The sequence below is a fragment of the Anguilla anguilla genome, chromosome 10 (genome assembly GCF_013347855.1).
Source record: "Anguilla anguilla isolate fAngAng1 chromosome 10, fAngAng1.pri, whole genome shotgun sequence".
Classification (NCBI taxonomy): Eukaryota; Metazoa; Chordata; class Actinopteri; order Anguilliformes; family Anguillidae; genus Anguilla; species Anguilla anguilla.
In genome coordinates, this window is record NC_049210.1 from 20,215,053 (window position 1) to 20,242,468 (window position 27,416).

The window sequence follows — 27,416 nt, forward strand, 5'->3', positions numbered from 1 at the left end:
CGAGGTGCGCCGCCGCTCCAGCGCGTCTTTGATCAGGAGCCGCTAACCTCCGTGTAGCGCCGTGGCGACCGGGGGAAACACGCCGCCCCCCCCCCGCCCCCTCCCCCCGTCCCCGCCCCACCTCCCCCCCTCCCCAGGCCCGTGTTCTCAGAAAAGGGTTAATCATATTTAACAACGTGCACTCTAACCCCGGTAATTAAAGCGGGCCGCGCGTCGGCCCGCCGGATCGGTCCCTCATTACCGCGGAATCTCATTAGGAACCGGACCCTGGGGAGCGGCCCCGGTACCTTCAGCCTCCCCTTCCTTCCTTCCTTTATTTCTTTCTTTCTTTCTTTTTTTTAATCTGCTCTCTCTCTCTCTCGCTCTCTCTCTCTCTCTCGCCTCATTTATATGAAGTCCTCGTCTCAGGAGTTCTTACGGGGCGCGGGCACTGAGTGACAAGAGGAGAAGCGTCTGCTCCGCATCAATTTCCCAAAGCCAATTAGGGGGAAAGGCGTTTTTTTAAAGGAGCGCAAGCGCTCGGGAACTCCACCGGCTGTGGCTAAAAAAAAAAAAATAATAATAATAAAAAATTGAAGTCTCGCCGCGTTCGCGTCTCTTAGCTACCGCGGCGGAGGCTCGCGGGAGCGGGGAAAGCGACGGGCCGTGGGAGCGTTTCCCAACCCGCGTCCGCAGGTTCCGCAACGCCAACCCTAACCCTAACCCTAACCTCACGCCGGAGCTCTGGGCTGCGGGGAAACGGAAGAAGGGTGTGCTTAAACTCGCCGTTTCCCCCCTGCGCGACGAAAGGGAACACAAATCAATAACAGTGGTGATGAATGGTGGTGATGATGTCGTTCGCGGTCCGCGGAGACCACGGCGGCGGCGGCGGCGCGGCCCTCCCGCTCGCCGGCCGTCCAAACCGCGGAGCCTGGGGCTGAACGGACCGTCCGAACCGCGACTGGGACTAGAAGAGCGGGGAGTCGCAGAAGGTGCACGGCTCCTGCAGGATCTGCTTGATCCAGTCCGGGTCTGTAGGGGGGGGGGGGGTTAAAGGGGAGAGACTTTAGCACAGGTGCTGCTACGGTACTACAACCCAACACCAGGGTTCAACAGAGGAGCCTCTCCCTCGAAGGTCAGCTAAGCTACGCTGTGTACTTATCACAACTCGGCAGCTAATGCTGTTATGAGCGGCCTGAATAGGGCAGAACCATCGAGCTGCAGGTCTGAGCAGTAGCTGGTCTGAGCAGTAGCTGGTCTAAGCAGTAGCAGGTCTGAGCAGTAGCTGGTCTGAGCAGTAGCTGGGAGCACAGTAGCTGGTCTGAGCAGTAGCTGGGAGCACAGTAGCTGGTCTGAGCAGTAGCTGGGAGCACAGTAGCTGGTCTGAGCAGTAGCTGGGAGCGCAGTAGCTGGTCTGAGCAGTAGCTGGTCTGAGCAGTAGCTGGGAGCACAGTAGCTGGTCTGAGCAGTAGCTGGGAGCACAGTAGCTGGTCTGAGCAGTAGCTGGGAGCACAGTAGCTGGTCTGAGCAGTAGCTGGGAGCGCAGTAGCTGGTCTGAGCAGTAGCTGGTCTGAGCAGTAGCTGGGAGCACAGTAGCTGGTCTGAGCAGTAGCTGGGAGCACAGCTTCCTCGCCCTTTAGCCCGGTGCTTATAAATGAGCAGCTCCATTAAGGGGCCCCCTGTTCAAATCCCGGATTTGAACAGGGGGCCCGCAGACCCCCGGGGGTCCTTGAAGGTACTGTAGGGGGTCCCTGGCCAGACTTGATATGTTATAAAATATAAATATAACCCATTTTCACTTATGGATGGGGGGGGGTCCCACTGGATGCTTGAGCCTGGGTGGGGACCCCTGGATCAGAAAGGGTTGAAAACACCCGCTCGAAATGCACAATTTGTAAAAATGGAAACTGCTATAATGATCTAATATAATAAAGACCACACTGTCTAAACCTGGACCAGGAGGGAGACTTTCTGTCATTTACAGATGTGCTGAAAGTGTCCTTTGGGTTCAGGGCGTGGCAGGAAGGCGGGGCTCACCGTCGGGCACGGGGTGTCTGGCTATGCTGTCCTGCAGGAGGCAGCGTCGATACGACAGAGTCTGGCAGGCCTGGTACGTCAGCACACACCTGACAGGGAGAGAGAGGGAGAGAACAACATTTATGCCGTCGCGGCGGGGGGGGGGGGGGGGGGGCAAGCGAGCACGGCTTCTCGCCGATGTAGGAGCGGGCGGGGGAGGGGAGGCGGGGGGGGGTGCGCGAACATCAAAGAGGCGAAGACGGAGCGCGACTCGGGCGTCCCCATTACCGCGTTATAAAAAACAAACAAACAAGCGAGCGAACAAGCGAACGAGCGCGGCGGCCGGCGAGCGAGCGAGCGACGCTACATCAAACGGGCCGGCGGGCTCCCGTCGGCCCGCGGATCTGAACGGAGGCGGCGGGAACACCGCTCCGCTCTCTCTGTTCCGCCACTCAGACGCCGCGCCGCATCGCAGAGATCAGAGAGGCCCGCCGCGGGAACGCGCCGCCGCCGCCACGACAGCGGGCTGGGATAACGAACCGCAGCCACGGCGACGCGCGCGCGTCAGGGCCAAACACGCTAACGTTAGCCCAGCGAGCGCGACTACAGGCATCACCACCTCCTGCAATAACAGTGGTAACTTATTAACATCATTATTATTACCGTTATTATGAAGAGGAAAAAAAGACCTGGAGTTGGTTCAGACGTGGCTTTTAAGAAAAGTGGACATGATAAAGTTGTGATATGATGGGCGTTAGTCTGTTAATGCAGTTTACAGGGAAGCGGTTTGTGATTGATGTGAAAACTACAGTCAGGCCCGGTCAGTGTAATTGCATTAGTGCCAGTTACTTCAGTGAGAAGAGATATTTCTTTTTAATTTTGTTGTTGTTAGACCAGAGTGCACTGACTCTGGCGGGGGAAAAAAAGACTGCACAAAGGGATTTCTTGCTGATTACATGGATCAAGATTTGAATGCTTGTTAATTAGCAACAAAATCTGAAACATGAATTTATATATAATTTCTGCCAGACAGTGTGTGCGAATGCAGGTCTCTTTACAGTGAGTGTTTACACAGAAACAGATAGTGTTTCGTTGTGACACCCTGACACCCACCAGTACTAGAACCAAATGAATGAAAATGTACAATAGAGGCAGTAGAGGGAATGAGGAAATGGCTGGCCTGGGCAGACATGCACTGGCCATGGAGAATGACGGTTTGTGTATGCGCTGTGGTCAGTGGGTGACGGTGGCCCAGAGGGACAGAAAGTGCGTTGCAGGACAGGGAAGTACGTGCCTCAGCCACATGTGACCGTTACTGCACACTGCCTGTCGCCGGTCAGTGAATGGAAGCACCTCCTTGCACAGGCTGCAGTACTCTGGGAAGGTCTGCTTGTTCATCTTCTTGAAAATGTGGCCAATCAGGACCTGAATGAGCAACAGCACAGGAAATGACCAAACAGGAAGAGACGTCTGTCTCTGCTCTTGAACATTTCTGTCATTATACAAAAACGCATTCAATCTATTAACAAACAGTTGGAGTAAGTGGTTTCACTAAAACATTAAGTTGCCAGCCATTGAAATTCCTTATTTAACTTGTAAAGTTAACCTGTAAAGTAAATTTCTCAAGCTAACTTTATTCATCTAGGAAACCTTGGACTCTTTGAACTAAAAAATAACTTAACATGTGAAAACATAACAACTGTTTCATATGGAGTGGGTGAAATAAATACAAAGTTAGAAGAATTATTTAGTTAATAATAGTTATTAATGAGTATGAGAAGTCTTTTGATTCTGAAGTGTGACCAGCAGGGACATCACAAAATCTGTCGGTTATTTTTCAAATTAGAGTACAGTACTAAAACTCTGGGGACACTAAACTGGTTGTGAGGTAATCTTGTGTGGGGGGCATTATTACGGCGGCCTCACCCTGGCGGCCCTGTCCTCGTAGGTGGGGTCACTCATCAGGAAGTCGCAGACCCCCCTGGTGGGGATGCTGGTGTTCTCCGTGATCCAGGTGTGCAGGTACACCTGGCCCAGAACCCTCTTCATGTGCTCGCGCGTCAGGTGCGACTCCACCGCCTCGATCCACGCGATGATCTCGCTCATCTGGTCCTCCGAGGGCCCCCCGACCTCGGGGCCGCGCGACCGCGACCCCGCCCCCTCAGAGGCCGAGGCCGAGCCCCCGGCGACCGGCTCCTCCTCCCCTTCCTCCTCCTCCTCCTCCTCCTCGTCCTCGTCATCCTCCTCATCATCCACGATGAAGGCCTTGGCGTCCTCGTGGGAGGGGCGCCAGCGCCTGTCGGCGGGGGCCTTCTGCAGGGACTGGTAGAGCACGCGGAACAGGAAGAGCTTGAAGCGCCACAGGTAGGTGGAGCCCGTGGCGTGCACCTTGTCGTCCAGCTCCTCCTGCAGCAGCGGAGGTATGCGCTTGTCCCGCAGCACCTTCCAGCGCACCAGGTCCAGCAGGTCCGTCTGCCGGAACAGGTTCTGCACGCCGGACTCCAGCAGCTCGGCCGCCGCGTCGTCCGGCGTCTTCAGCGTGACGAACTGCACCTGGTGGGCGCGGCCGGGCGGGCGCTGCCCGTTGGTGAGCCCCTCGGCGGTCACCAGGGCCAGGTAGGCGCCGTTGGGGCTGACGGCGACGCCGTGCGTCCTCCGGCCGGCCACGCCCTCGGGCAGGCGGATCTCCTCCTGCTTGAACATGACGGCCACGTCGGTGAAGATGGGCGTGAGCTTCTTCACCACGCCGTCGGCCGAGCAGGTGAAGACGGAGCCGCCGTGGCGGCCGGCGGTCATGGAGGTGATGGGCGAGGAGTGCAGGCCGGTGATGTGCGAGTTGTGCACGTTGAGGCCGGCCTTGGAGATGAGCAGGAGGCACCAGAAGAGGTAGGAGCCGCGCGCCGCCACCACCAGGCTGCAGTTGCACTTCTGGTACGGGTGGAAGAGCGAGATGCACTTGATGTTGTGCACGGGGATCTGGTCCGTCTCCTGCCACAGCACCACGGGCTGCCGCAGGGTGAAGTAGCCCTTCACCGCCTTCAGGTTGACGGGCAGGATCTTGACGGGGCCCACCGAGCTCCCCACGATCAGGCCGCTCATCTTGCGCCCGCTGTGCTCGTACTCCCACCACGCCAGCACGCTGGGGGCCGACACGCCCGAGCGGATGGTGCTGCACGACACCACCGACTCCCGGCCCAGGAAGGGCAGGCCGAACTGCCAGACGGCCACGTCGCCGTTCTCCATCAGCACGGCCAGCAGCACCGTGCCCACGTCCTTGCACTCGTTGTTGGTCTGCACCTGCTGGGTGGCGCACACGCTCGACCACTCCATGCGCACGGGCGTCTGCATGCGGTAGCGGCGCTCGAGCTCGGCCACGTCCTCCAGGGGGCCCCGCGGCGCCTCGGCCCCCGGCAGGCAGTAGTCCTTCTCCGCCAGCATCTCCCCGTACAGCTCGGTCAGGTCCACCAGCGTCGTCCACTGCAGCCTGCTGGCGTTGCTGTGCACCGTCAGGCGGTTGTCCAGCGTGAGGCAGGCCAGGAGGCACCGTCCGTTGGTGTCGCAGCCCAGCGGGGACCAGCTGGTGTACTTGAAGCCGGCGGCCGGGGGGTGGGCGTCCCCGCCTTGGTTCAGGGTTCTGTCCAGTCTGAAGCACTGGCTCACCGCCAGGTCCTTGGAGCTGGCATACTGTTCCTTAATCTCTAATACCTCCTCCTCTGGACCTACCTGCACACAGAACAGAAGCAATACAATAAAAAAGATGAAAAGAAAGAACATTGTAAAAAAAAAAAATACTGAAAGCGACCAATTTAAAAGATTCCCTTTTTGTCTTAAAATTGCCAAAAGTCTAGCAATCTAACATTTATGCATTCATGGTTAAAGCTACTACATTCGCTTTATTTTAGAACTGTAACCTAATAGCAAAAAAAAACTTTAAATAAACGGTTCGTTTATTGTACATACTGGTCCGTCAAGTATATTTCACTCGTTCCAATTAGAGTTAATTTGAATTAAGCTTCCGGTCCATATGCAAAAAATTGGCGGAACCCATTACTCATACCGGAAATCACTGCAGATAAGTCTGTAAACAAAAGTCGCATGTCCACGTTTGTCTGTGCACTCCTAGAATTACAGAGAATGGTGTACATATGCTTTAATGTTAATAATATAAACACAACAATTAGCTTGCTAATGCTAGCTAAACACACACTTGCAGTAGCGCGTCCGATCACGATGCTATTTCGCTCAAAACTAGCCGTCAATCACCGCGATGATACACTAACGGTAGTAAGGAAAAATAAAAAAAATAACAGATTTGAAATGACAGGTCGGCTGAGGGATTGATCCAGCCACTCAGCAGCCTCTCGGTCGAAACTTAGCTAGCTAACGTTACCTTCAACACACAGCTGTTGTCCGACAGGGGGATAGATGTGCGATGGATGATCAGGTCTTGTCCGTAGCCGTGGACATCGCACACGATCTCCATCAGAGAAATGTTATTCGTACTGGAGGCCGAGATTCGGTGGTCTTCGGACCACGAGAGCGGTTCTAGGCCGCTCACCGGACTCAGGAGCTTAACAGTGGGCTCCCTTATAACGATCGGTCCCACTCCCGTCCAGGGATCCGTATCTGGCTCGGATTCGGTCCCAGGTTCGGCCTCCCCCCCATCTGAGCTGCGATCTGGGCTAGAAGCCGCCATTTTCCATGGGAAAACAAGAAAAGCGTCTCCAGGAAGTTACGTGTAGTTGGAGGAGGGGCTACTGCTTAGAAATATTGAATGCGAGGACCCCAGCAAGCACTATTAGTATTGCCTCTCTTGTACATATAGAAATGTGTTATACGACTACCCGACGAGCCTAGATCATTTATCAAAGTCTGACAAGCAGTGGTGTGACTTTTGGGTCGAAATGTAAAGGAAACGTGTCTCTGTGGATGAGTTTCGTGGATTGTAGCTAAACAATCAGGCACTTGGGAGGTCCCCAAAGTTTTGAGCAGAGGTACACACGTGGGTTTCACTGAGAAGGTTTGTCAACATAGGTTGTAATAATTTGTGTAATTTTAATATATATGCTTATCTCAGATTAATTTAATCTCGTTAATACGCCAACACAGCGAATGTTACGTGCATCGTAATATTTTTAGCTAGTTTGTCTGCCTACATTGGCTAGTACTTTATCAAATAGCTAGCTAGCTAATGTTAAGTAGCTGTCATGAAGTTAATTGACACATAGCTAATGTACTTCCCCTGCTTCCTAACTACCTATCTAACAATGGACATACGGTTAATGTTCGCCAACTATTTTAGCTAACTAACGTTACATATCTTACGTAAAGTTAGTTATCTTGTGTGAGTGTATAGCCTGGTTTTCAGTTAGCTCTCACGTGGCAGACTAGCTTGATAAGGTCATGCTTTGTTAACGTGTAGTTATTAATAGAGGTAAGTGTCTTGCTATTTTGCTGTTGATCGTGTCTGTATGTGCTCTAACTTTGTAGCGGAAAGTAATAACATTTATACTGAGATGGCAGAAGATATGTTGATGCTGAACATCACAAACTCAGCCCCAACCTTCAATATGGGGAACAAGAAATTCAGGAGTCCATTCAAGCTGGCGGATAAATGGGTTAGTTAGTATCTTATTATTGTTAAAAGGAATGTTTGATTAAGTGCTATGTATGTTAATTATTACCATGACCTGTCTTGTGTTGGTGTTTATCTTGAATGGCTTCGGCCTGCTCAGTTGCTCTCTTATCCTGTTTAGTATGTCTGCATGTTTTAGTTGTCATCTAGGTAACATGGTTTAGAATGCAATTAAACCAGCTCCTGACAGTATGACAATAATACCGTCATATTAGCAGGCTAAGTAACTGTTGAACAGAGTTAGTCATTTCCCACTTGAAAGTGACTGGTTTTGCGCTTCTATGTGTGCTTTTTTCTTTGCTAGAAAAGGAAAAAAGCAGAGAAACGGAAAGCGGCGGACAGACACCAAGAAGCCCCCCCATCCAAGCAGAAATCACACACAGCCCCCCAGCAGAAATCACACACAGCCCCCCAACAGAAATCACACACAGCCCCCCAGCAGAAATCACACACAGCCCCCCAGCAGAAACCGCACACAGCCCCCCAGCAGAAATCACACACAGCCCCCCAGCAGAAACCGCACACAGCCCCCCTGCAGAAACCGCACACAGCCCCCCAGCAGAAACCGCACACCCCTTCCCAGCCTTCCCAGACCCCCCGCCAGCCCACTCAGAAGGAGGAGCCCTCTGATCACTGCCCAAAAAGCCCTCCCATTGAACCGACAGAAGAAACTGCAGGGAAGAAGGTGTTGCAGACGCAGCCAGGGAAACGCGCCCAAAAGCCAACAGGTCCTCCTGGACCCCGTCAGAGGAGTCAGCCGGAGGACGGGAGAGGCGAAGACAGGCCATTTATCAAGACGTCGTCGCTCTTCAGAAATAACCCCGACATCCCAGACATTCACAGGTTGGTCAGCTGGAAGACGTGAACCAGCCTGCCTGGCAAATATCATGGCAGGCTGAGTGCACTATGCTCCAAGTTACATATTGTGAGGCTCATGACAGAGAACTGTGAACTCATCCAGGCAGACTATACCTTGAAGCAGAAGAGGTGGGAAGGGGGAAGGGAGGGTGATAATTTTGTCAATGCTGTCTTAATTGGCTGTGTGCTTGTTACCTTGGTTACACTTTCTGCCTTTGGCTTTTAGGTCTGATGTGACCCAGGTGAAGGAGAAGGTGTTCACTAGCGACTCCTTTGCAGAACTGGAGCTCCACCCCCACCTGGTTAGCTCCGACCCACTCATACGCACACAGGCGCAAATACACATGCACTCTCACTGCTCTTCTACTCTGTTTTCATACGTATGAGTTTAAGTCTGGGCAGCCAAAACTTAGTTCTGGGTAGCCCTGCATTGTGTTACTTTTCCTTATAACTGAAAAAGAATCCCGACCCACCCACACCAACTGCTTAATTATTTCTGCGATTAATATGCGATTTTCCTGAGCATGTTCATTGAAGGACTTGCTAATCCGTCAGTTAATTACACGGGTAACTAACTTGGTGTAGATATGCCTTCAGAAAGAGGTTCTGTTTCCAAGACTGATGTTATTAGATGGATTTAAGAGGGAACTGTTGTGGTTGACATTGAAAGTGACTCAGACTGGGAACTGAGATTAAAAACCAGTGAAAGATAAGATAAGGTGAATGGTTATGAGAAAAATATATAATCATTTTAAATTTACTTCTAAGAAAAAAAAATCATGAAAGTGCATGATACGTTGAGTAAGTCGATTGTCTGGGATGAATCCTGCAAAGACAAAGATTGACACTACGTAACATGGATTTGTTAAACTGTCTGATAGAACTCACCTCCATGTAGCACTGTCTTCTGAGGATAATTTACCTGAGGATATTTCCTTCATATGTATACCTATTGGCTTACCCTTGGAACATTTCTACAGGAAACATCATGTTCTGTTTTGAGAAACATTTTAAATTATGATTTTGACTGAAGTTTTAAGAAGTTTCTTTTTTGCAGGTTCACATAATTTGCACTGCTAGTCTTGTTTACCAGCCCTCTGCATTTGTGCAGTTGTGATATGTCCTGCTGTTTCCTTGCCTCATGTCCTTCTTCCTGGGTTTTTTTTTCAGCTGTCCACTCTCAATAATGTGCTGAAAGTGACTAGCATGACCAGGTATGTGGCACTAAAACGCACCTGCACGTGATCCATCTCGGTGTACTATCTGTCGCTCACTGTACACCACTCTAGGGCAAAGCTTGTGGTGTGGAAAAAGATGGTGAAATATTACACAAGATGCGTCACCTATAAAGCATTGTCCTGTTTTTCATTTTGAGCCTTAAAAGTTCTTTACCCAAACTTGTGGTGAGGTCATACGAAAAGGCACGACGAGCTCTGCCAGTCAGTGAGAATCTCTCCTGTAGAGCGAACTGGGTGAACCGATCCATGGTATGACATTTAATGCTGTGATCAGTGCATTGATCATTGACCCCTGGGAGGCACAAGTCATGTGATCTATATATGCACTTGATTGTATGCATTGATGCGTAATATTCACAGTCATTAGGGGACTACCAGGAGTTTGCAGTGGTGGGAGACAGTTGACCTTGTCTCAGGAGGGATGGAGTGAGTTGAATTTAGGCTTGGTTCCTCTGGTTGCCACTGTCCTCCTAACTTAAATGCCTGAGTCCACAGGCTTTCAGTTGTTATTGGTGAGAGTTCTGCCACTTGTCTGATGGGCGGCAGCTCTCTCCTGTAATACTCTGTGGCCTGTAGGGTGTAAAATAGTCATTAACTGGTCGGTAGGTGCAAACACTTTAGCTGCTGGGCTCCTTGTGCTGGTGCTGGGGGACACGGCAGAGGGGTCTTTTCAGTTTTAAAACTGTGGAGCAAAGAATTGGTGAAAAAGAGTTTTGAAAAATGCACAGATAAGAACAGCTTCCATTTGTGTGTCTGTCTGTATGTGTATGCATGTGCGTGTGCACGTGTGCCTCTGTGTGTGTGTGTGTGTGTGTGTGTGTGTGTGTGTGTGTCTGCAGTGTACAGAAGGAGACCATTCCTGTGCTTCTGAATGGGAGCGATGCGGTGGTGCGGTCACAGACTGGATCAGGTGGGTCAGCGCCAGCCGTTTGTTTTTAATACTTTGGCTTCACTTCTATTATTATCCGTAATGTGTTCTAGGCATATTATTACAGCCATTATAACCTTATGATCCCTTTTAGAATGCATATGATGTGTGTTGAAAGATGCCTCTGACAGGTTTAGCAGGTCATAAAATTTCTCAGGACGAGGTGCAGATATGGAAACATAATGGTGTTGTGAATGTATGAATTTATGGAGCTGCGAATGCACTGTGCCAGATAGCGATGCCTCTGTACTGCCCCTCCAGGTAAGACCCTGGCCTACGGGATACCACTGGTGCAGACTCTACAGGCCATGCAACCTAAAATCAAGGTAAGTCAGTAAATGATGGTCTTATTTTGTAATCCAGTTTTCGCAGTGAAATTGGTCGACAGAATATCTAAGACCCTGGTTATGGTTTTACACTTTGTCGTACGTCGCTCTGGATAAGAACGTCTGCCAAATGCCTGTAATGTAATGTAAAAAAAAAAAAAGAAATTTGCGTGAAATAAAATGAGCATTAAATTATACATGCAAACGTGTTATAAATAAGCCAGAAAAATCATACATCGGGTTACCTTGAATAGCATGCACCCTAAACAATGAGGGGTAAGAGCAAATGGATTCTATGGGTAAGTGAATATATATACTGGAGGGCTTCCTTTGTCTACCCTCTCAGGACGGCTTTGGAGGGTCTGCCAGGGTCTTAGTGGGGCGTGGGTTTCTTAAATGGAGACGTAACCTCGGGCATTTCTGCAAATGGCTTTATTTATTGTATAGTAATAAAAAAAAAAAACATAAACCACAAGACACCATTTCAGTCAAAATACTCTTTGAATAATTAATGGATTAAACAGCCCCTAGTCATTAACTGAAGCAGATATGCCCCCCCCCCCCCTCCCCCGGTGTTAGGCACCCTGCTGGTGACACAAACTGAAGCTCTCTCCGCTGAGCTTGCAGCTTGCAGCGTCTACTGTGCACTTGATCAAATGATTTTGCTCCACTTTCACACGGTATCAAGCACACGGCATAGTTCTATATTTAACTTTCCCACGGTGACGTAGAGTGGATTAAAACCTACAGGGTTTTGGTCCAGTTACCGAAAATATGCCCGTGACTCTGGAGAAGTTGATTAATTCATGGCGAGGTCCAGTTTTCATCATTCAATCGTTAATCATGTGATGATAAAAACTTCATTGATCATTATTAACTCGTTTTCCCAGCTGTTTCTCTGTCTGAAATGGCAGTTGATGCTTTTAAGAAAATGGCCTGTAATGCTTGTGAAATGGATTTTGATGATTTATTCCCTTCAAATGTCTCACTTCTTAATTAGAGATTTTAGTGAATTCTTAAATTTTGTCTATGTTGTGCTGTCTATGGTTTTATTATTGATGCAACGAGTCCCTAAACAAATGTTAAAGCTTTCAAAGTAAAATCTTTAAAGGTAATTCTACTCTATGAAGTGTTATTGAGTCCACACTGGATAAAATGCAATCTCTGAGTGCTCAAAATAATATGCTTTATCAGAGTTGATTTAACACTGAATAATTAGCTGTGTCAGTATGTTTTGAGCGTTGACAGACTACGTTTTACCCAGTGTGGGCTCACTGACTCTGTGGAAGTTCAATTAAGACTTCAGGTTTACCAAACTTTTGTCAGCGTTCACGTAATTTTTCAGAACTACTTTTCGTGTCGGTCATTAATTGTAATAGCTTTGTCGTCTTTTTAACGACTAATCGTCCGTAATCTCTGGTCGTGCTGAGGAAGCGTATCTGAATTGAAGCGAGTGAGCGAGCGAGAGGGAGGAGGAGGAGGAGAGGCAGCGGGCTGATTAAATTGAGCGGCGGTATCAGTGCCGTACAGGTAACCGGAGCCCCCCCCCCCCCCCCCCCCAGACCCGCTGGCCGGTTCGGGAGGCAGGAAAACAATGCTTTTAGAGGGCCTGAATTATTGAGGCGCGCCTGTCATTGTGCGTTTTCATAAATAGTTACAGCGCATCACTAAATAAAACTAAACACCCGGCGGGTTCGGGTTACCCCGCTGTAATAAAAGCGCACTGACGGAGCCCGCAGCCTCCTCCCGCGCGGCGGCGCAGCCCCCACCCCCGCACCCCACCCCCCCAGCCTGCCGTCACGGTGCTTACGCGCTGACAGCTGTCTGACCCGCCAAATGGAGCCTACAAGCCCGGAGCCGTGGCGGGCCGCTGACGGGCCGTTCGCCGCGCTTCGGCTCGTACGAAGAGCCGCCGCGTCGCTGCGACGTCAGCGTTAGCGCGGCGAAACCTAGCCGCCGTCGTCGGAAGACAAATTGGAACGAGTGCCCGATGGACGGGGGTCGGGTGTGCGCGCGCGAACCAACCCTCCTCTACTCGCGCTTTTAATTTGACATTTTTTTTGTCCCCCCCCCCACCCAATCACGTTTCTTCAAAGGCGCGACGGACGAGAATCGTTGTCGTTCGTCACGTTCTTAATGATCCTTGTAGGGTATGAATATTTCAGGCCTGCGTCGGTCTGTGGGGGCTTGTGACAGGAGGGTCTCTCTCCCTTTCTTTCAGAGAGGGGACGGTCCGCTGGCCGTCATTGTGGTCCCCACTAGAGAGGTAAGGGAGCGTCCCATTAATCATTCATCGCTCTCTCACACACTCGCACACACGTTAGCCCTTCTAATCCCCCAATTCAGAAACAAGTTTTTGTTTTGTGATGTTTAGAAAAAAAAGGTGTGTGAAATGACATCCCACCACCCCCTCTCCTCAGTCACAGACAACTGCATCAGACTTCCTTAAACAACCCCCCCCCCCCCCCTTCCAACTGTCACACTCGTGGTGTTACACGTTAATGCGTGTGAAGTTCTGCTCACTATCCACTGTGATTCGAGAGGTTGGCCTAACCAGCCTGTCGCTGGTCTCTGTCCCCCCCCCCCAGCTGGCCCAGCAGAGCTTCCAGATCATCCAGAAGCTTCTGAAGGTGAGGCTGCAGCTCAGTGCAGACTGCGGGAGGCTTTATAGGGGGAGAAAAGGGGGGGCTTAAAATCTCATTGTAAAATGGCTTTTGAGCTTATCGGTTATGGTGCCTCCTTTCGTTTTTTTGTTGCTTTGTCCCTTCCTTCGCTCGTTCCCTCTCTTTTTTGCGCTCGTTCGGCCGGTCAGCCCTTCACCTGGATCGTACCCGGGGTCCTGATGGGAGGGGAGAAGAGGAAGTCGGAGAAGGCCAGGTGAGAGCGCCGTCTCCTTTCCCGCGCCGACGCGCGTCTACGCCGAGCCTCGATCCGCGAATCTCGGAGATGGCTCGGCTTTTTTTTTTTTTCTCGTGCTCGCACGAGGGATCCGGTTCTCTTACGTGCAACATAACCCCCCCCGCCGTTCATTATTCATCAGCTTGTCAGGTGGCGTCATTCGGGGGCGGCCCGCGTAGCGTAGCGCGCTGCGTATTACCCGTTTGTCCGGCCGCGCGCTTCGGTTCAGGTTAAGCGCCTTGCTGAAGTAAAGCAGGCTGTGCCCCGCCCGGGAATCGAACCCGCAGCCTTCTGTTCAAGTCCCAAAGGTTCCCAAACTGGGGTCTGTAAAGAAGTCCTCCGCAAAATGAGAGAAAAATATTTTGCCCTTTCAAAGAATATTTTGCTTTTATTGGCATATTTCATTATCACATGATTTAAGCTTTTAAAATTAAAAAAAAAAATACCTATGCTTGGTTTACACATCCTTGGCAATATTTGTCCTTGTTGTAATTATGAAATAATTGTACTAAATGGCTTTTGTCTTATCTAGATCCATAATATAAGGACAAAATTCTTAGTCTGTGTTTTAGAACTTTCAATTACCAGTAGTGATGGTTACATCGGCATTACAATGTTCAGTTAAGAACTTTGTAATCACATACTGTACCCCCTTAAGGGATAAAGCTACTGTGAAGCCTCCTCCTCCGGCTCGAGGCTTGGCTTGTGGGCCTCGGTGTGGAGAGAAGCAGCTACACAGATTACATGCATGATCACGGCCATATACGATTGGGCGTTCCAAATTTTGGAAAAAAGCGGGGGGGGGGTGTGGGCGAGATGGCGGGCAGATGTCCGTGAGCGCATTCGGGCAGAAGGTGAAAGTCGTCTCTGTGTTCAGGCTGCGGAAGGGGATTAACATCCTGATCTCGACGCCGGGCAGACTGGTGGACCACATCAACAACACGCTGAGCATCGCGTTCAGCGCCGTCCGCTGGCTCGTCCTGGACGAGGCCGACAGGTACAGGCGACCCCGTCGCTAAATTCCCTAAATCTGTCTGCGGGCACCTGGCGGACAGTTGGGCTGGTACACATACAGTACACAGACACACTCGCCCGCACACACATACACTAACACTTACCCCTGAACACACACGAGTGAACACTCACAAACATGCCATAATAAGGCTCTGCTGTTTCCTGAACCTTGTTTTGTGGCCTGTAAGTCAGTCCTGTATTGAGTCTGTCACTGTATTGCACGTCTCCATGCATCTCTATGTTAATTCCATCGTTTATTGAATTCTGTGGTCCAAACCGTTTGGTTAATGCAGAGGTTTGCATTGAACCCGCATCCCGTGTTGAAACAGGACTCTGGACCTGGGCTTTGAGAAGGACCTGACTGTGATCCTGAACGCCCTCAACGCCACCGGCCCGGCCCGGCAGAACGTGCTGCTGTCCGCCACCCTCACCGAAGGCAAGCCGCCGCCGCCGCCGCCGCTCTCCGAACCTCCGCCCCGTTAGTCCCCGCGTCGCTGCGCCCTCTGTGCACGCCGGGTGTTCTGGGATTTTTTTGCCGAACGTTAGGCTGCATTCATCCTGATGGGAGAGCGGCACGTACTGTAGATTTATTTATCAAGCCTTCAGTCATCGATATTTTAATAATTCATAGACAAATGATGTTGGTATCCACGTGTAAACACTCAGGCCACTTCATTAGCATTCTCTACACTAATCGGTCTAATAGCGGTAGTGTAAGCAGCAGCAGCAGCAGCAGCAGCAGCAGTTATAGCGCGGTGGTGCTAGCAGCAGCAGCGGTAGTGATAGCAATATTAGCAGTATTAGTCATAGCAGCGCAATATAGCATCGCTGGTAATAGCCGAGCGGTAAACAATGGAAAAGGTGGCCCCCCATGGTGCCCCCCAGGCTCCCGCATCAGGGATTAGAGTCATTACCGCCCGCGCGGTCGCCTCGCCGCAGGCCGCGCACGCCCGTCCGCTGCGCCGCCGCGCCTGACAGGTGGCGCTCTCCGCCGGAGACCCGGGGCCCGACTGCGCCCGGCCCCTTCCGGAGCGCGGCCGGGGTCGGGGGCCCGCGGGGACCGGCGCCCCCGACTCCCGCCGTCAGCTGTCAGAAAGCGCCGCGCGGCTCGCCGGCTCGGCCGTCCGCTCCGACCCCCCGCTCGACCGCAAACCAATCATTTCCCATCAGTCGCACCCGCGGTACGCCACACCGGCTATTTATAGGAAGCCGGGGGAACAAACAAGCTTGACAGTGATTGGACGTGAAGGTGGAGAAAGGTCATTCGCTGGAGACTTTTTTTTATTTTTGAGTCGGCTCTTTCGTACAGGAAGTGATTTAATTGCGTCTTGTGTGCCCGGTGTGCGTGCGTGTCTGTGTTTGTGTGTTTAAATCCCTGTGTTTGACACGTGGAATTGGGGGGCCAGGTGTCTCTAGGCTAGCCAACATCAGCCTGAAGGAGCCGGTCAATATCCAGGTGTCGGAGCATTCTGCAGCGGTCGGGACGACCCCTGACCCCGGAGTGGTGACCCCTGACCCCGCGGGACCCGGCCTGACGGACAGCTTTGCGGTGCCGGAGAAGCTGCAGCAGCACGTGGTGGTGGTGCCCAGCAAGCTGCGCCTGGTCTGCCTGGCTGCCTTCATCCTGGGCAAATGCAAGGTCAGGAAAGCCTCAGGCTTCACTTACACTACAGGCCCGAGGGCACAGGAAGTGACACGAGTCTGAATTCTGGGTTCTGCTCAAATAACTAATACCTACTCTTTAGGTAGGGACTAAAATTTGTTCAAATCAAAAACTCATGGCTAAATTCTTGATAATTATTGTAACACAATTTACTACAATAACAGTAATAACCTGCTCATAGTTGTATCCACTTTCTTTGGTCTATGCAACAGCTTGCGCACTGCTTAGAGACAAACACTGTTCTGCTCACCATGCCTGTCGAGTGAGGAAGTCTGAAAGTCTGATGAGAGCATAGGCTCCAAGGATGCCAAGGAAGGTCACGTAACAGATTAAAAATAACGATAAAGCATTGTTTACATGCTGCATTATTTAATATAAGCAAATAATTATATATACCAACCAAAATATAAAGTATCATGATGATAATTTTAGGCTGTATCGCCCAGGCCTTGGCAAGTTTTTCTCGTTCATTATTTTCAGTGGTAATGACCTTTCAGTAGTGCAGCCCTGTAAAATGACTGAAAAGTTGTGAAAATATAGAAAAATGATGGTTTTGACTGTGTATATTTGTATATTCCCCTTGACTTTTATTTCAAAAATGAAAATTGACAGGTCCTAGTTGTGATTCAGACTGAGCAGGCAGTCATTTTTGTGATGTTTAAAAGCCATTGAAGTTGGTAAACCGCTGTCTAGGCATTCTGGTGAAACTCTACGGCTACGTTTTCTTGAAAAGTGAAAGTTTTCTAACCCATTAGGACGTAACCAGGCTATATCCAGGCAAAGGCTGAGCTACATTGGGGGTTAACCTAGTTTGTTTATGCCCAAACGTGTCTCAGCCCAGATCTCCACCCCTCTAGACGTCTCGATTCGGGCTCTTGCTCCCCGTGCCGCTGGCTGGGCGTCCCTCCCCTCACTGCCCCTGTTCTCGCTTCTCGCCCCAGTTTGAGTCGGGACACAAGCTGATCGTCTTCCTGTCCAGCTGCGAGGCGGTGGAGTTCCTGCTCACCCTCTTCACCACGGTGCTGTGCGGGAAAGCCGACCCCTCCGCCCCGCCCGAACAGCGCCCCCCGCTGGCCTTCCTCAGGCTGCACGGCAACATGGCGCAGGAGGTGAGAGCCTGAAACTTGTACGTGTGAGCACGTGTGCATGTCGGTGTATTAGCATGTGTGTTTATGTCACAGTGTGTGTGGTGATGTTTGTGAGTCTCTGTGGCTTCCTGGATGTATCCCCTATGGGAGAATAGATGGGTGATGTCATCATAAGGTGACCACTGGTAATGCACCTTTATTCTCCGCTGCAGGAAAGAACCGAGGTGTTTCAGGAGTTTTCTCAGAAGAAGGCCGGCATCTTGCTCTGCACGGTGAGTCCGGTGGATTGAGTTTGGCGAGGGTGGGGGAGGGGGGTGGGTGTGTGTGTGTGTGTGTGTGTGGGGTTGTCCTTCTTTTGGAAGTCAGGTGAAAGTTTGTTGCCAGAAGCCGTCAGCCGGGAGCCGCGTGTGCAGACCACAGCGTGGTCCTGTGAAGGCAATGGGGCGCATCGGGGCAGAAGAGAGTCGAACCCTGGCAACAGGCCGCTCTGGCTCGGCACCGAACCATCGGAGGTCGGGGGGGGGGTGGGTGGGGGGTGGGGGGGGGGGTGGTTGTCCGTGTTCATGTCCTAATCCCGATGATATACTGCTCCAGCTCTACCGAGCCTGGCAGCGTCTGACCATCAGGATCAAATTCATTTTTTATTTGAATAATTAATTACTTATTTCCATGTGCGCCTGTGATTGGATGTTGTGGACTCTAGAAACTGCGATTGGTAAAATCCATTTATTCTCCGAGTGGCTCCCTCTACGGTGCGGGTCAGTAACAGTATTTTACCACCAGATGGCCATAATAGTGGATATGAAACTAAATATTCACGATCCTTCCACAGTGCCCAGTTTTGTCTTTATCATTGTTTCCATCCAGTGCAGGTTATACACAGAAGTGGTATTATTACATACAATACAAAAGCCCCATCATATCTTTGCAAGCACACTGATGCAGACCATGTTCTGCACCCTGCCTAGCTTGTTGTTGAGGTAATAGCAGTGCTCGGGTTGGTGGGAGAAGAACGATGCCTTGAACGCACAAGAAAGAATCCAACAGCCAAACACGGCTCTAGACTTTCTTCCACCTTAAGATAAATTAAGGGTATGGTCGGGGGGGTGTACTACTGACTACCATGGATGCAACATAAGGATTTTTATTTTTCTTGCCCCCCCCCATTGTTTGGCGCCCCCCAGAGGAACGGGTGCCCTAGACAACTGCCCTTGTCGCGTTTGCCTAGAACTGGCCCTGCCAACAGCCGCTATGTAGCAAATAATGCACAGCGACTGTTAATTAGTCGATGCGCCGCTGCTGTGGTGTAAGCGGTGCTGGTGTGGTTTAAGAGGTGCGGCCGCGAAGCGTCCGGGGCGGCGCGTTCCGCTAAAACTCTGCGTTTCAGCGCCTCGCCGCGCCTCACCGTTCGGTGCCGCAGTCTGTCCGCGCCAGTCCCGGCCGATTGGCTGGAGCCCGTGGCGGGACGGTTGCGGTTGGCGGGATTGTGCTCGCCCGTTTCCTCGCGCTCAGGCGGCTCCCGTGGTGATTCGGGCTCCTCCCTCCCCTGAGCTGTGGGAGAGCCGCGCGGTCGCTGCGTCGGAGGAAGACGGCGCTCTCTCCCGAAATGAGGAAAGACTTTTCTGTAACGAGACCGAGCTTTCAAAACTGGACAAAGAAAAGTATTAAAGAGGTGTGTTAAAGGGGTCACACCCCCAGCCTCTTTATCTGGCTGGTAAAAAGGCCCTGGATTTTTAAATAAAGTCCCTGCCATTTATTTTGTGGCTGGCAGCTGCTGCCAAACAGACCGGAGGAATGGCCTGTGAGCGGAGGGCCTGTGAGCGGAGGGCCTGTCAGCGGAGGGCCTGTGAGCGGAGGGCCTGTGAGCGGAGGGCCTGTGAGCGGAGGGCCTGTGAGCGGAGGGCCTGTCAGCGGAGGGCCTGTCAGCGGAGGGCCTGTCAGCGGAGGGCCTGTGAGCGGAGGGCCTGTGAGCGGAGGGCCGCTAGCTCGCGCTGCTAATCTGTCAGTCCGCCACCGGTCGTTGTTTACCGTTGTCCCGCTCGCCCCTCTCGGGCCCCGGGTCTCCGGCGGAGAGGTGTGAATCTTGCTGAACTCCACCGCACCCCACCCCACCCCGTCTGGAAGAAACAGAGTGGAAGTGTGGGCGAGGCTAAGGATTTTGGATTTAATTGCCATTAAATTCAATTAAAGTGTTTTTAAAAAAACTGGTTAGTCTAATCTGGAAAGTTGTGCGTGTATCAACACAGTTCGTTTTTTATAAAAATGTAGTGTTTAGTCCAGAGCTGTCTGGTGTTACTGCTGTTACTGTGATTGTTAAAATGGCCACTGTCCAGTAGAAGGCTGCACAGGCAGAGAGGGTTGTCCCCGGTGCCAAGAAACAGACAGCCCCTCACAGCTGCTCGTTTGAGCTCTCTTCCCCCCTCCGTAAGAGTGCCAGGGTCGAGGGTGGGCGAGGGCCAGACCCTTCCCTGTCCTCTTTGGCAGCTGTGTGAAAGCTGCCCAGATCCGCAGGCCCTGGTAACTGCCCCTTTAAGAACTTCACTCAATGGAAGCTGCGGCAGGGGGGACGAGGCCCCTTTAAGAAGTTGACCCCGATGGTGGCGGAAAGGTCGCACAGCCAATCTTGTTATCCTCTCTTGTCCTCGTCCGCCCCCACCCCACCCGTCACTTCCTGGCCTGGCCTGGCTGGCACGTCACTGTCCTCCCTCGCCCGCCGCCTCCGCTAATTTTGAGCCACAATCTGTCTCCCTGGCACTAGGGGGCGCCACCCCGTCGACCCATGCTTCGTGCACAAACATAGCGTCAGGCAGCTCCAGAAAGAGGGAGAAAGGGAGAAGTGAGGGCAGGGGCTTGTGGGTGTGTGTGTGTGTGTATGCGTGTGCATGTGTGTGTGTGTGTGTGTGTGTGTGTGTGTGTGTATATATATATATGTGTGTGTGTGTGTGCGTGTGTGTGTATGTGTATATGCGTGTGTGCGCGCGTGTGTGTGTGTATGTATGCGTGTGTGTGTGTGTGTGTGTGTGTGTGTGTGTGTGTGTGTGTGTATATGTGTGTGTGTGTGTATGCCTGTGCGTGTGTGCGCGTGTGTGTGTGTCTATATGTGTGTGTGTGTGTATATGTGTGTGTGTGTGTGTGTGTGTGTGTGTGTGTGTGTGTGTGGCCAAACTCCCCCTGCCGGCACACCACCCCCTCAGCCCAGTCACTTTGCGAGATCCTTCAGCGAGTAAATGAGTCGTTTTAATCCGGCTGACAAGCTGGCACTGCCCGGGCCTGCCCTCCATCTGCGCGAGCGGCCAGCGCAGCGGCACGCTGCCGCCGTGCCCGCGCGCCGGTCCAACACCGCGCTCGTCCTGGCGCCCGCACCGCGGACAGACGGGAGAGCCGTGCGCCGCACGCTGGCCGCTCTTCTGAGAGAAGCGCTAGCATCCGCCCACTGCGCTGGCCCGTGTGGAGGAGCAGAGAAAATAGGCGCTTTTATTTACCGCTTTTATCACACACCCAAACCGTTATGGAACCTCGTTGTCAGGTTAAAAGTCCCCCCTATATTACGATTCAGAAATTAGCTTCTGCCTGACGATATGAATGAATATACATAATGCATTAATGTGTGTGTGTTTGTGTGTGTGTGTATGTGTGTGCGTGTGCCTGTGTCTTTGCTCTGAAGGACGTAGCAGCTCGGGGGCTGGACCTTCCCCAGGTGACCTGGATTATACAGGTGAGCTTTTCTGTTCTGTGGTTTCCACAAACCCTGGCGACTGCCAGTTCTTTTAGCTGTGAGGAGAGAATGGCTCTGGCTACTTCCCTGTACCAATATCTGATCCAGGATCTGCTCACCTGTCTCTAATGCATATCCTAACCATTGTGAGAAAACAGCCAAAAGGGTTAGTGGCTTGGAGTATATTTTATCTTCACATAAAAATGATTGTATATTGCATTATGGATTATCTGTTATTCCTCCACTACCAGCTATATTACAGATGCATCTATTGCTCATTTGCATGGTAGTAACACTCCCATTTGATTGGCTTACACCTCACTCCCTGAGACACCAGGCCAAAAGCCTACATTGCTTTATGGCATTGGTGATTATTTATGCGTTTATTGCTGTTATTGGTTCCGCAGTCATCTGGGTTTTTTTCCCACAGCTGAAAACTTAACATTTTACGTTCATGTTGTGTGTTTCTCACGCTTTGAGTGCTACATGTTTGCGCGGTGTGTGTTTCTTGTCATGCTTCATGCGTGTTCCTCGCGTGTTTGCGTTACAGTACACTCCCCCGATCTCGCCAGCGGAGTACGTGCACCGCGTGGGCCGCACCGCGCGCATCGGAACCCGAGGGAACAGCCTCCTCTTCCTCACTCCTTCCGAGACCGCCTACCTGAACGTGTTGGCCAATCACAACATCGGGTCAGCAAACTGGCTTCAGCCCCTACACACGCACCTAAGCACATGAGCACGCACACACGTGTTGTACCTTACACTCATAACCATGTAAGTTTGTCATCATATATTTTAGATTGGTGTCCACTTTTTGTTTAGCTAGGGTTTAGCTAGGGTGTCTTGAGTAGTGCTGTGCACTATAGTCAGAGTCAGACAAAGTCAGACAAAGTTTGGAATTTTGCTTTTAGTAATACTTACACAAACCAGTTTACAGCGCAAATATATACTAAAAGAAATAAAAAGAAATGTCCCTTCTTAAAAAAAATCAGAAAATTGTCCACATGGGCGCCTTAATGTTCGTTCGAGATGACTGCCTGGATGTCAGTTGGGCAACAAAGAGCTGAGTTTCTAATAGAAGAAAAGTTGTGATATTAATTGTATTTAGTCCAGGGTGCAGTTCTAGGCCATTATTAAAAGTAAAAGGTATGGATGGGTTTGTCTTTGTGAATTTAAAAATTAATAATTTAATTCCGCCTTAACTACCAGGGGAAAAATGTGTCAAATGTTCCTGGCTTGGCACCTGTAGCCCAATGGAATTGAGCAAATTGTGAAAATAGGTCGTTGTTTGTTTTCAAACTATTGGCTGGAAACCCCGTAATATAAAATGGACAGTATAAAACAATAATTAAACACTGAAGCGTTGTGGGAAAAGAAATTAGCATCGGCAACATGGGAGATTGATATTAGATAGCTATGGATAGCATAGCTAGGTAGTTAACTGTAGAAGGCCAACTAGCTGATTGACAGTATAAACTAGCTAGCTAATGTTAGCTTTACCTTAGGGAGCATAGCGCTGAGCAGAATCTTCAATGCCGTTCTGAATACGGCTGATGACCTGTAGTTCCCCTTTGGGTGCCACTAATCTGAATGAAGCATTCAGTCTCAGACGAATAATCAATTCAGCTACTGTTACCTGATATGATTATATTGATGTCCAAAACAAAAACGGGGAGGTCATATAGAAAACTGACTGACCCTATTATCAAACACCGCAGTAAACACCGCAATTAATTTTTGGGTTTGGGAGATCACTCTGGAAGAAGTCTGGAAATAGTCTGAAATTTTGATCTGTGAAAAGCAAAAGAACCCTGTAGGGTTATGATGTGTTGCTAGGGTTAATTCTGCGGTGTTGCCTCTAGCTGAGTCCGTTTAGGTTGCCAGTATCAGGGCGCCGTCCTCTCTCGGATGAATAAAAATATAAATAAATTAATGAAAGGCCAGATTTCTGGCAAGCGTGTTTTTGCGCAGAGCTGCTGTAAGCCCACGCCCCCACTTCCTGTCTTCCTGTTTGGCGTGTTGGCCGGGGGCGGGTCGCTGGAGGAGGACAAGCCGCGTCCTTTAAATGCCATGTGCGGTGTGTAATTAAGCGTGAGCACTGTGGGGTTTTTATTTTTGTTTTTTGTTTTTTGTGTGGGGTCTTGCGTCAAGACCCCTCGTTGACTCCTGTCATCGCAGGCTCGGAAGCCGTCGCTGCTGGGAGAGATGCCATCTCCTGTCCGCAACGCACACACACACACATAAGCACATACACACACATACGCACGCGCACGCACATACACACACACATACACACGCACGCACATACACACACACACGCACGCATGCACATACACACACACGCACATACACACACACGCATGCACACACACACACACACATACACACATACACACACACGCACATACACACACACACACATACACATACACACACACACACACGCACATACACACACACGCATGCACACACATACACATACACAAACATGCACACGCACACACACATACACACGCACGCACGCACATACACACACACATGCACGCACACACACACATACACAAACATGCACACGCACACACACACATACACACACACACACACGCATGCACACACACATACACACGCATGCACACACACATACACACACGCACACGCACATACACACGCACGCACACACACATATATACACACACACTCGCACGCACATACACACACACACCCACATGCACCCACGCACATACACACACACACACATGCACACACACATACATACACAAGCACGCACACACACACATACACACACATACGCACACACACACATACACACATGCACACACACACACACACACATAAATATACACGCACACACACACACATATACATACACTCTGCTAGATCTTTTTGTTTAATGATGCTGCCCTCTCCCCCCCCCAGTGTATCTGAGTGTGACTCATTCCCGAACAGGAGGTCATGTGACTGTTTGATCCCGCGTCCGCGGGTGCCAGCGGGGGCCGAGCCAGTCGCGGCCTGGCGGGCTGGCGGGATCCTGTTTTTTTTTTTTTCTGCCGCCGCGTATTTACGCGGGAGAGGCCCCTGAGCCGCCATTGGCTGTGGCGGTTTCGGGTTTAAAAGATTGATGCCAGAGTCGCTGGCTGTTTTAACCAGCGAGCTCCTCCACCCCCCACCCCCCCCCCCACCCCCGCTTTTAGATTCATGAAGAGGTGGCGTTTTTCCCCCTTTAAAGTCCCGTCCAGCCATATCGCTGTGAATGAAGGGAGCAGGCCTGGGAGATTCACACACTGACAGCTGGGCACTGCTCAGAGCCAAGATTACCCTCCAACCCGGCCGAATAATTCATCCAAGTGCGCTATAAGTAGGTTAATATCTCCAAATTGTATTTTAATGTATAATTTACTTTTTTTTTCGAGGCAGGGATGGCAAGTTTTGAAAAGCCATTTAACAAGGGTATAGAGGATCTGATGAACACAGGCCGCCTGTGACTCCCAAGCTCCACGCTCGCCTCAAAGCGTTTTCATATTCAAAACAAAAACCTCTGCGAGCTTGCCAGGGTTATTATTATTCATAACAAATAAATTATTGTTCATTACAAATAAATTATTATTCATTACAAACGAATACTTAAGCACGGAAAGTTTAGTATCCTGCTGGTTCATGATTAACTATTGTCAGTTTTTGCAGTGGCACTGACCAATAATGGTAATGATGGCAATTAATTGTAAGTGATTTTCCTCGTTGCGGTGTTCAATTATGCCCTCAAAGCGTTTTATTTTCGGCAAAACTAGGTGAGCACAAATCCCTTTAGCGCAAATTTGCGTTTGAAAAAATTGCTTTGAATTTGTCTTAAAGAAAAATAAGCTGTCATATGGTATAAAAAAAAAATTTAAAAAAAAGAAAGGAAGGAGAGGATTCAAAAAAAAAAAAAATGCGAGTAAAGATTCAGACAGGCTAAAATGACTTGTAATTATATTTATAAAAGAAGAAGGGTTTGTGAGCGAGCTGCAGGAAAGCGGGTCTGGCTGAGGGTGCGAATGGGTGGGTTTGAGGTAGGAGGGCAGAGAAGAGGCGGGACAGGGAGGAGGGGGGCAGGACGGGGAGGGGAGCCGTGCACTTCTCCCGTGAAGGGGACCGGACGGAGTCCCGCTGACCGGGTTCAGCAGTTGAGAATGGTCTGGTTTCCAGGTTCAGCGAGGATACCCAATATGACCCAGGAGAGAGGAGGTTGAACTGTGGTGGGCGTGAGTGAGTTAAGCTAACGGGTTCATGGCCCGACCCACGGACATACCCCAGAGTCGGCTGAGCTACGGCAGCCCGGGCTGGACACACAGCGCGACGGTGGCGGCTGTCTCACGCATGCGGACCGGTTCTGGAGGAGCGTGGCGCAGGTGTTTTTTGTTTTTTTTTGTTAGCCCAGAGCAGGGGGTGGCTGATGTCCAAACGCAGGACGGGGGCGATGGGGACCCCTTTATTATATCCACCGATCGGCCAGTCCTGTGGTCCGCCTCGGCTTGGTTTTTGGAAGGTGATTCGGATCATCTCTCGGCCAGTGCAGAAGGGGGGCCGGGGGGCCGGGGATGCGGAGGGAAGGGGGGTGGGGGTGGGGGTGGGGGGGGTGCGGGCTGATGAATCGCGGGGTACATGCGGAGCGGCAGCCTCAGCCGGGCGCCAGCGGGGGCCGTCCCGAGGAATCGGCGTCCGCGTTTCCGATGGGAGGGGGAATCGGACTGACAGCTCCGACGGGTTAATTTAGGGGCCCCAGCGCCCGAGCTCGGCATCGTCCATATCGCCACCGCCGCTGCTTCCAAACGGGACCGGAGGGTGGGGAGCGTGGGCACCTCGTATTCGGGGGAAGAGCTTACCCTCTTCCCCAAACATGCAATCTCACGCTTTATTGGCTCCCATGAACCCTCTGCCTCTGTGCCAAACAGAAATGAGTTTATTTCTATGGCAGGCTATGATTTTAGTTCTATGATTTATTTGTATATTTCTTTATTCACTTTGGGTGGGGAATATGACCAGGCTGCAGCTCAGGGGGCCAGTCGCCTGAGCGTAATTCTGTGTGCAGCAGACCAGCCTGAACAGTCCTGAACACTGTACAGGGATACAATGATGACTTACTTTCACCATTTTGTGCGAATGTGCACCCTGCAATTGTGCAACAGATTGAAATGGTCTTTTGAAAATATACTTATTTATGAAGGCCAGATTGACATAAAAGTTAGGCTCGTTCTGCATGTTCGTGAAATATATTTACATTTTTTATAGAAGCACAACTAATTCTAGTTGTCACTTGTAAATTGTAGGTGATAGATGTGGTAATGGAGAAAAATATTGTGAAGTGCGCACCTCTGGAAGCTGTTGCTGTATTTGATCTTGGAGACGGAATCATCAGGTTCAGCCACTAGTTTCCGTACTGCCCGTGTATCTACCCTGGACATTTTTTATGTTAGTCCTCTCACGTGAGGAATTATTGGCACCTTTCTTGTCAGCCCCTGTTACACAGTCAGCTTTTTGTTTTCTGTGAAATATGTTTAAATATGGAGCGCTAACGCACCCTTGAGCAAGGTACTTGACCTTAATTGCTTCAGCAGAATATCCAACTGTATAAGTGGAAGTAAAAATGTAATCTACTTTAGTCACTCTTGATAAAACCATCTGCTAAATGGACAAATATAATATCAAGGAAATAATTTAGCGCTTTTTTTTGTTTTTCTTTTTTTTATTGTGAATTGTGCTGTTACCATGGATGTGAATGTGTCTCCTGTGTGTTGCAGCATGTCAGAGATGAAGATGGAGGACATTTTGGCGAACCTCATGCTGGACGATCGTTTCAAAGGCAGAGGGAGGTGGGACAGCAAGGTAAGGGAACGAGAGCAGGAAAGAACACAAGCCGAGCTGGACCTGTGTGTGATGGCGGGCCTCATTTTAATGTATGCGATCCTTACCGAGTCATTACTCAGTAGCCATAGACCAGAAGAATGCCATTACCTGAGTTTTTGTGGTACAGTCCTGTATATTTTCAGCTTCAGGAATATGG

At 50.6% G+C, this 27,416-nt stretch overlaps 2 protein-coding genes across 3 annotated transcripts in view; one reads left to right on the plus strand and one right to left on the minus strand.

The window, feature by feature from the left end:
• Window positions 1–373: 373 nt before the first annotated feature.
• Window positions 374–6,734, minus strand: gtf3c4 (general transcription factor IIIC, polypeptide 4). Its single transcript, XM_035379054.1, has 5 exons — window positions 6,386–6,734; window positions 3,922–5,718; window positions 3,290–3,420; window positions 2,017–2,105; window positions 374–1,011 (listed from the first exon to the last, which is right to left on the minus strand). The coding sequence occupies exons 1-5, from the start codon at window positions 6,689–6,691 to the stop codon at window positions 947–949; spliced, it is 2,388 nt and encodes a 795-aa protein (XP_035234945.1). The 5' UTR covers window positions 6,692–6,734; the 3' UTR covers window positions 374–946.
• Window positions 6,724–27,416, plus strand: part of ddx31 (DEAD (Asp-Glu-Ala-Asp) box polypeptide 31) — a 34,079-nt gene continuing 13,386 nt past the window's right edge. Inside the window, exons 1-18 of one of the 2 annotated variants that reach the window (XM_035379051.1) lie at window positions 6,724–7,015; window positions 7,486–7,613; window positions 7,935–8,473; window positions 8,715–8,790; window positions 9,659–9,702; window positions 10,566–10,636; window positions 10,916–10,980; window positions 13,202–13,246; window positions 13,569–13,610; window positions 13,793–13,857; window positions 14,756–14,875; window positions 15,222–15,328; window positions 16,299–16,531; window positions 17,497–17,664; window positions 17,856–17,915; window positions 21,308–21,358; window positions 21,909–22,048; window positions 27,154–27,238. In XM_035379051.1, coding sequence (XP_035234942.1) covers window positions 7,512–7,613; window positions 7,935–8,473; window positions 8,715–8,790; window positions 9,659–9,702; window positions 10,566–10,636; window positions 10,916–10,980; window positions 13,202–13,246; window positions 13,569–13,610; window positions 13,793–13,857; window positions 14,756–14,875; window positions 15,222–15,328; window positions 16,299–16,531; window positions 17,497–17,664; window positions 17,856–17,915; window positions 21,308–21,358; window positions 21,909–22,048; window positions 27,154–27,238 — 2,013 coding nt within the window. In that variant the 5' untranslated portion in view covers window positions 6,724–7,015; window positions 7,486–7,511. The remainder of the gene's footprint in view (window positions 7,016–7,485; window positions 7,614–7,934; window positions 8,474–8,714; window positions 8,791–9,658; window positions 9,703–10,565; window positions 10,637–10,915; window positions 10,981–13,201; window positions 13,247–13,568; window positions 13,611–13,792; window positions 13,858–14,755; window positions 14,876–15,221; window positions 15,329–16,298; window positions 16,532–17,496; window positions 17,665–17,855; window positions 17,916–21,307; window positions 21,359–21,908; window positions 22,049–27,153; window positions 27,239–27,416) is intronic. The other variant, XM_035379052.1, reaches the window with a different exon arrangement.

What these genes read in the sequence shown, in the direction of transcription:
- gtf3c4 (XM_035379054.1), bottom strand. Translation starts at nt 6,691, where the DNA reads ATGGCGGCTTCTAGCCCAGATCGCAGCTCAGATGGGGGGGAGGCCGAA. An exon ending in ACAACAGCTGTGTGTTGAAG is followed by an intron (nt 5,719 to 6,385) that starts GTAACGTTAGCT and finishes TTCTGTGTGCAG; the next exon opens with GTAGGTCCAGAGGAGGAGGT. An exon ending in ACGAGGACAGGGCCGCCAGG is followed by an intron (nt 3,421 to 3,921) that starts GTGAGGCCGCCG and finishes TTGCTCATTCAG; the next exon opens with GTCCTGATTGGCCACATTTT.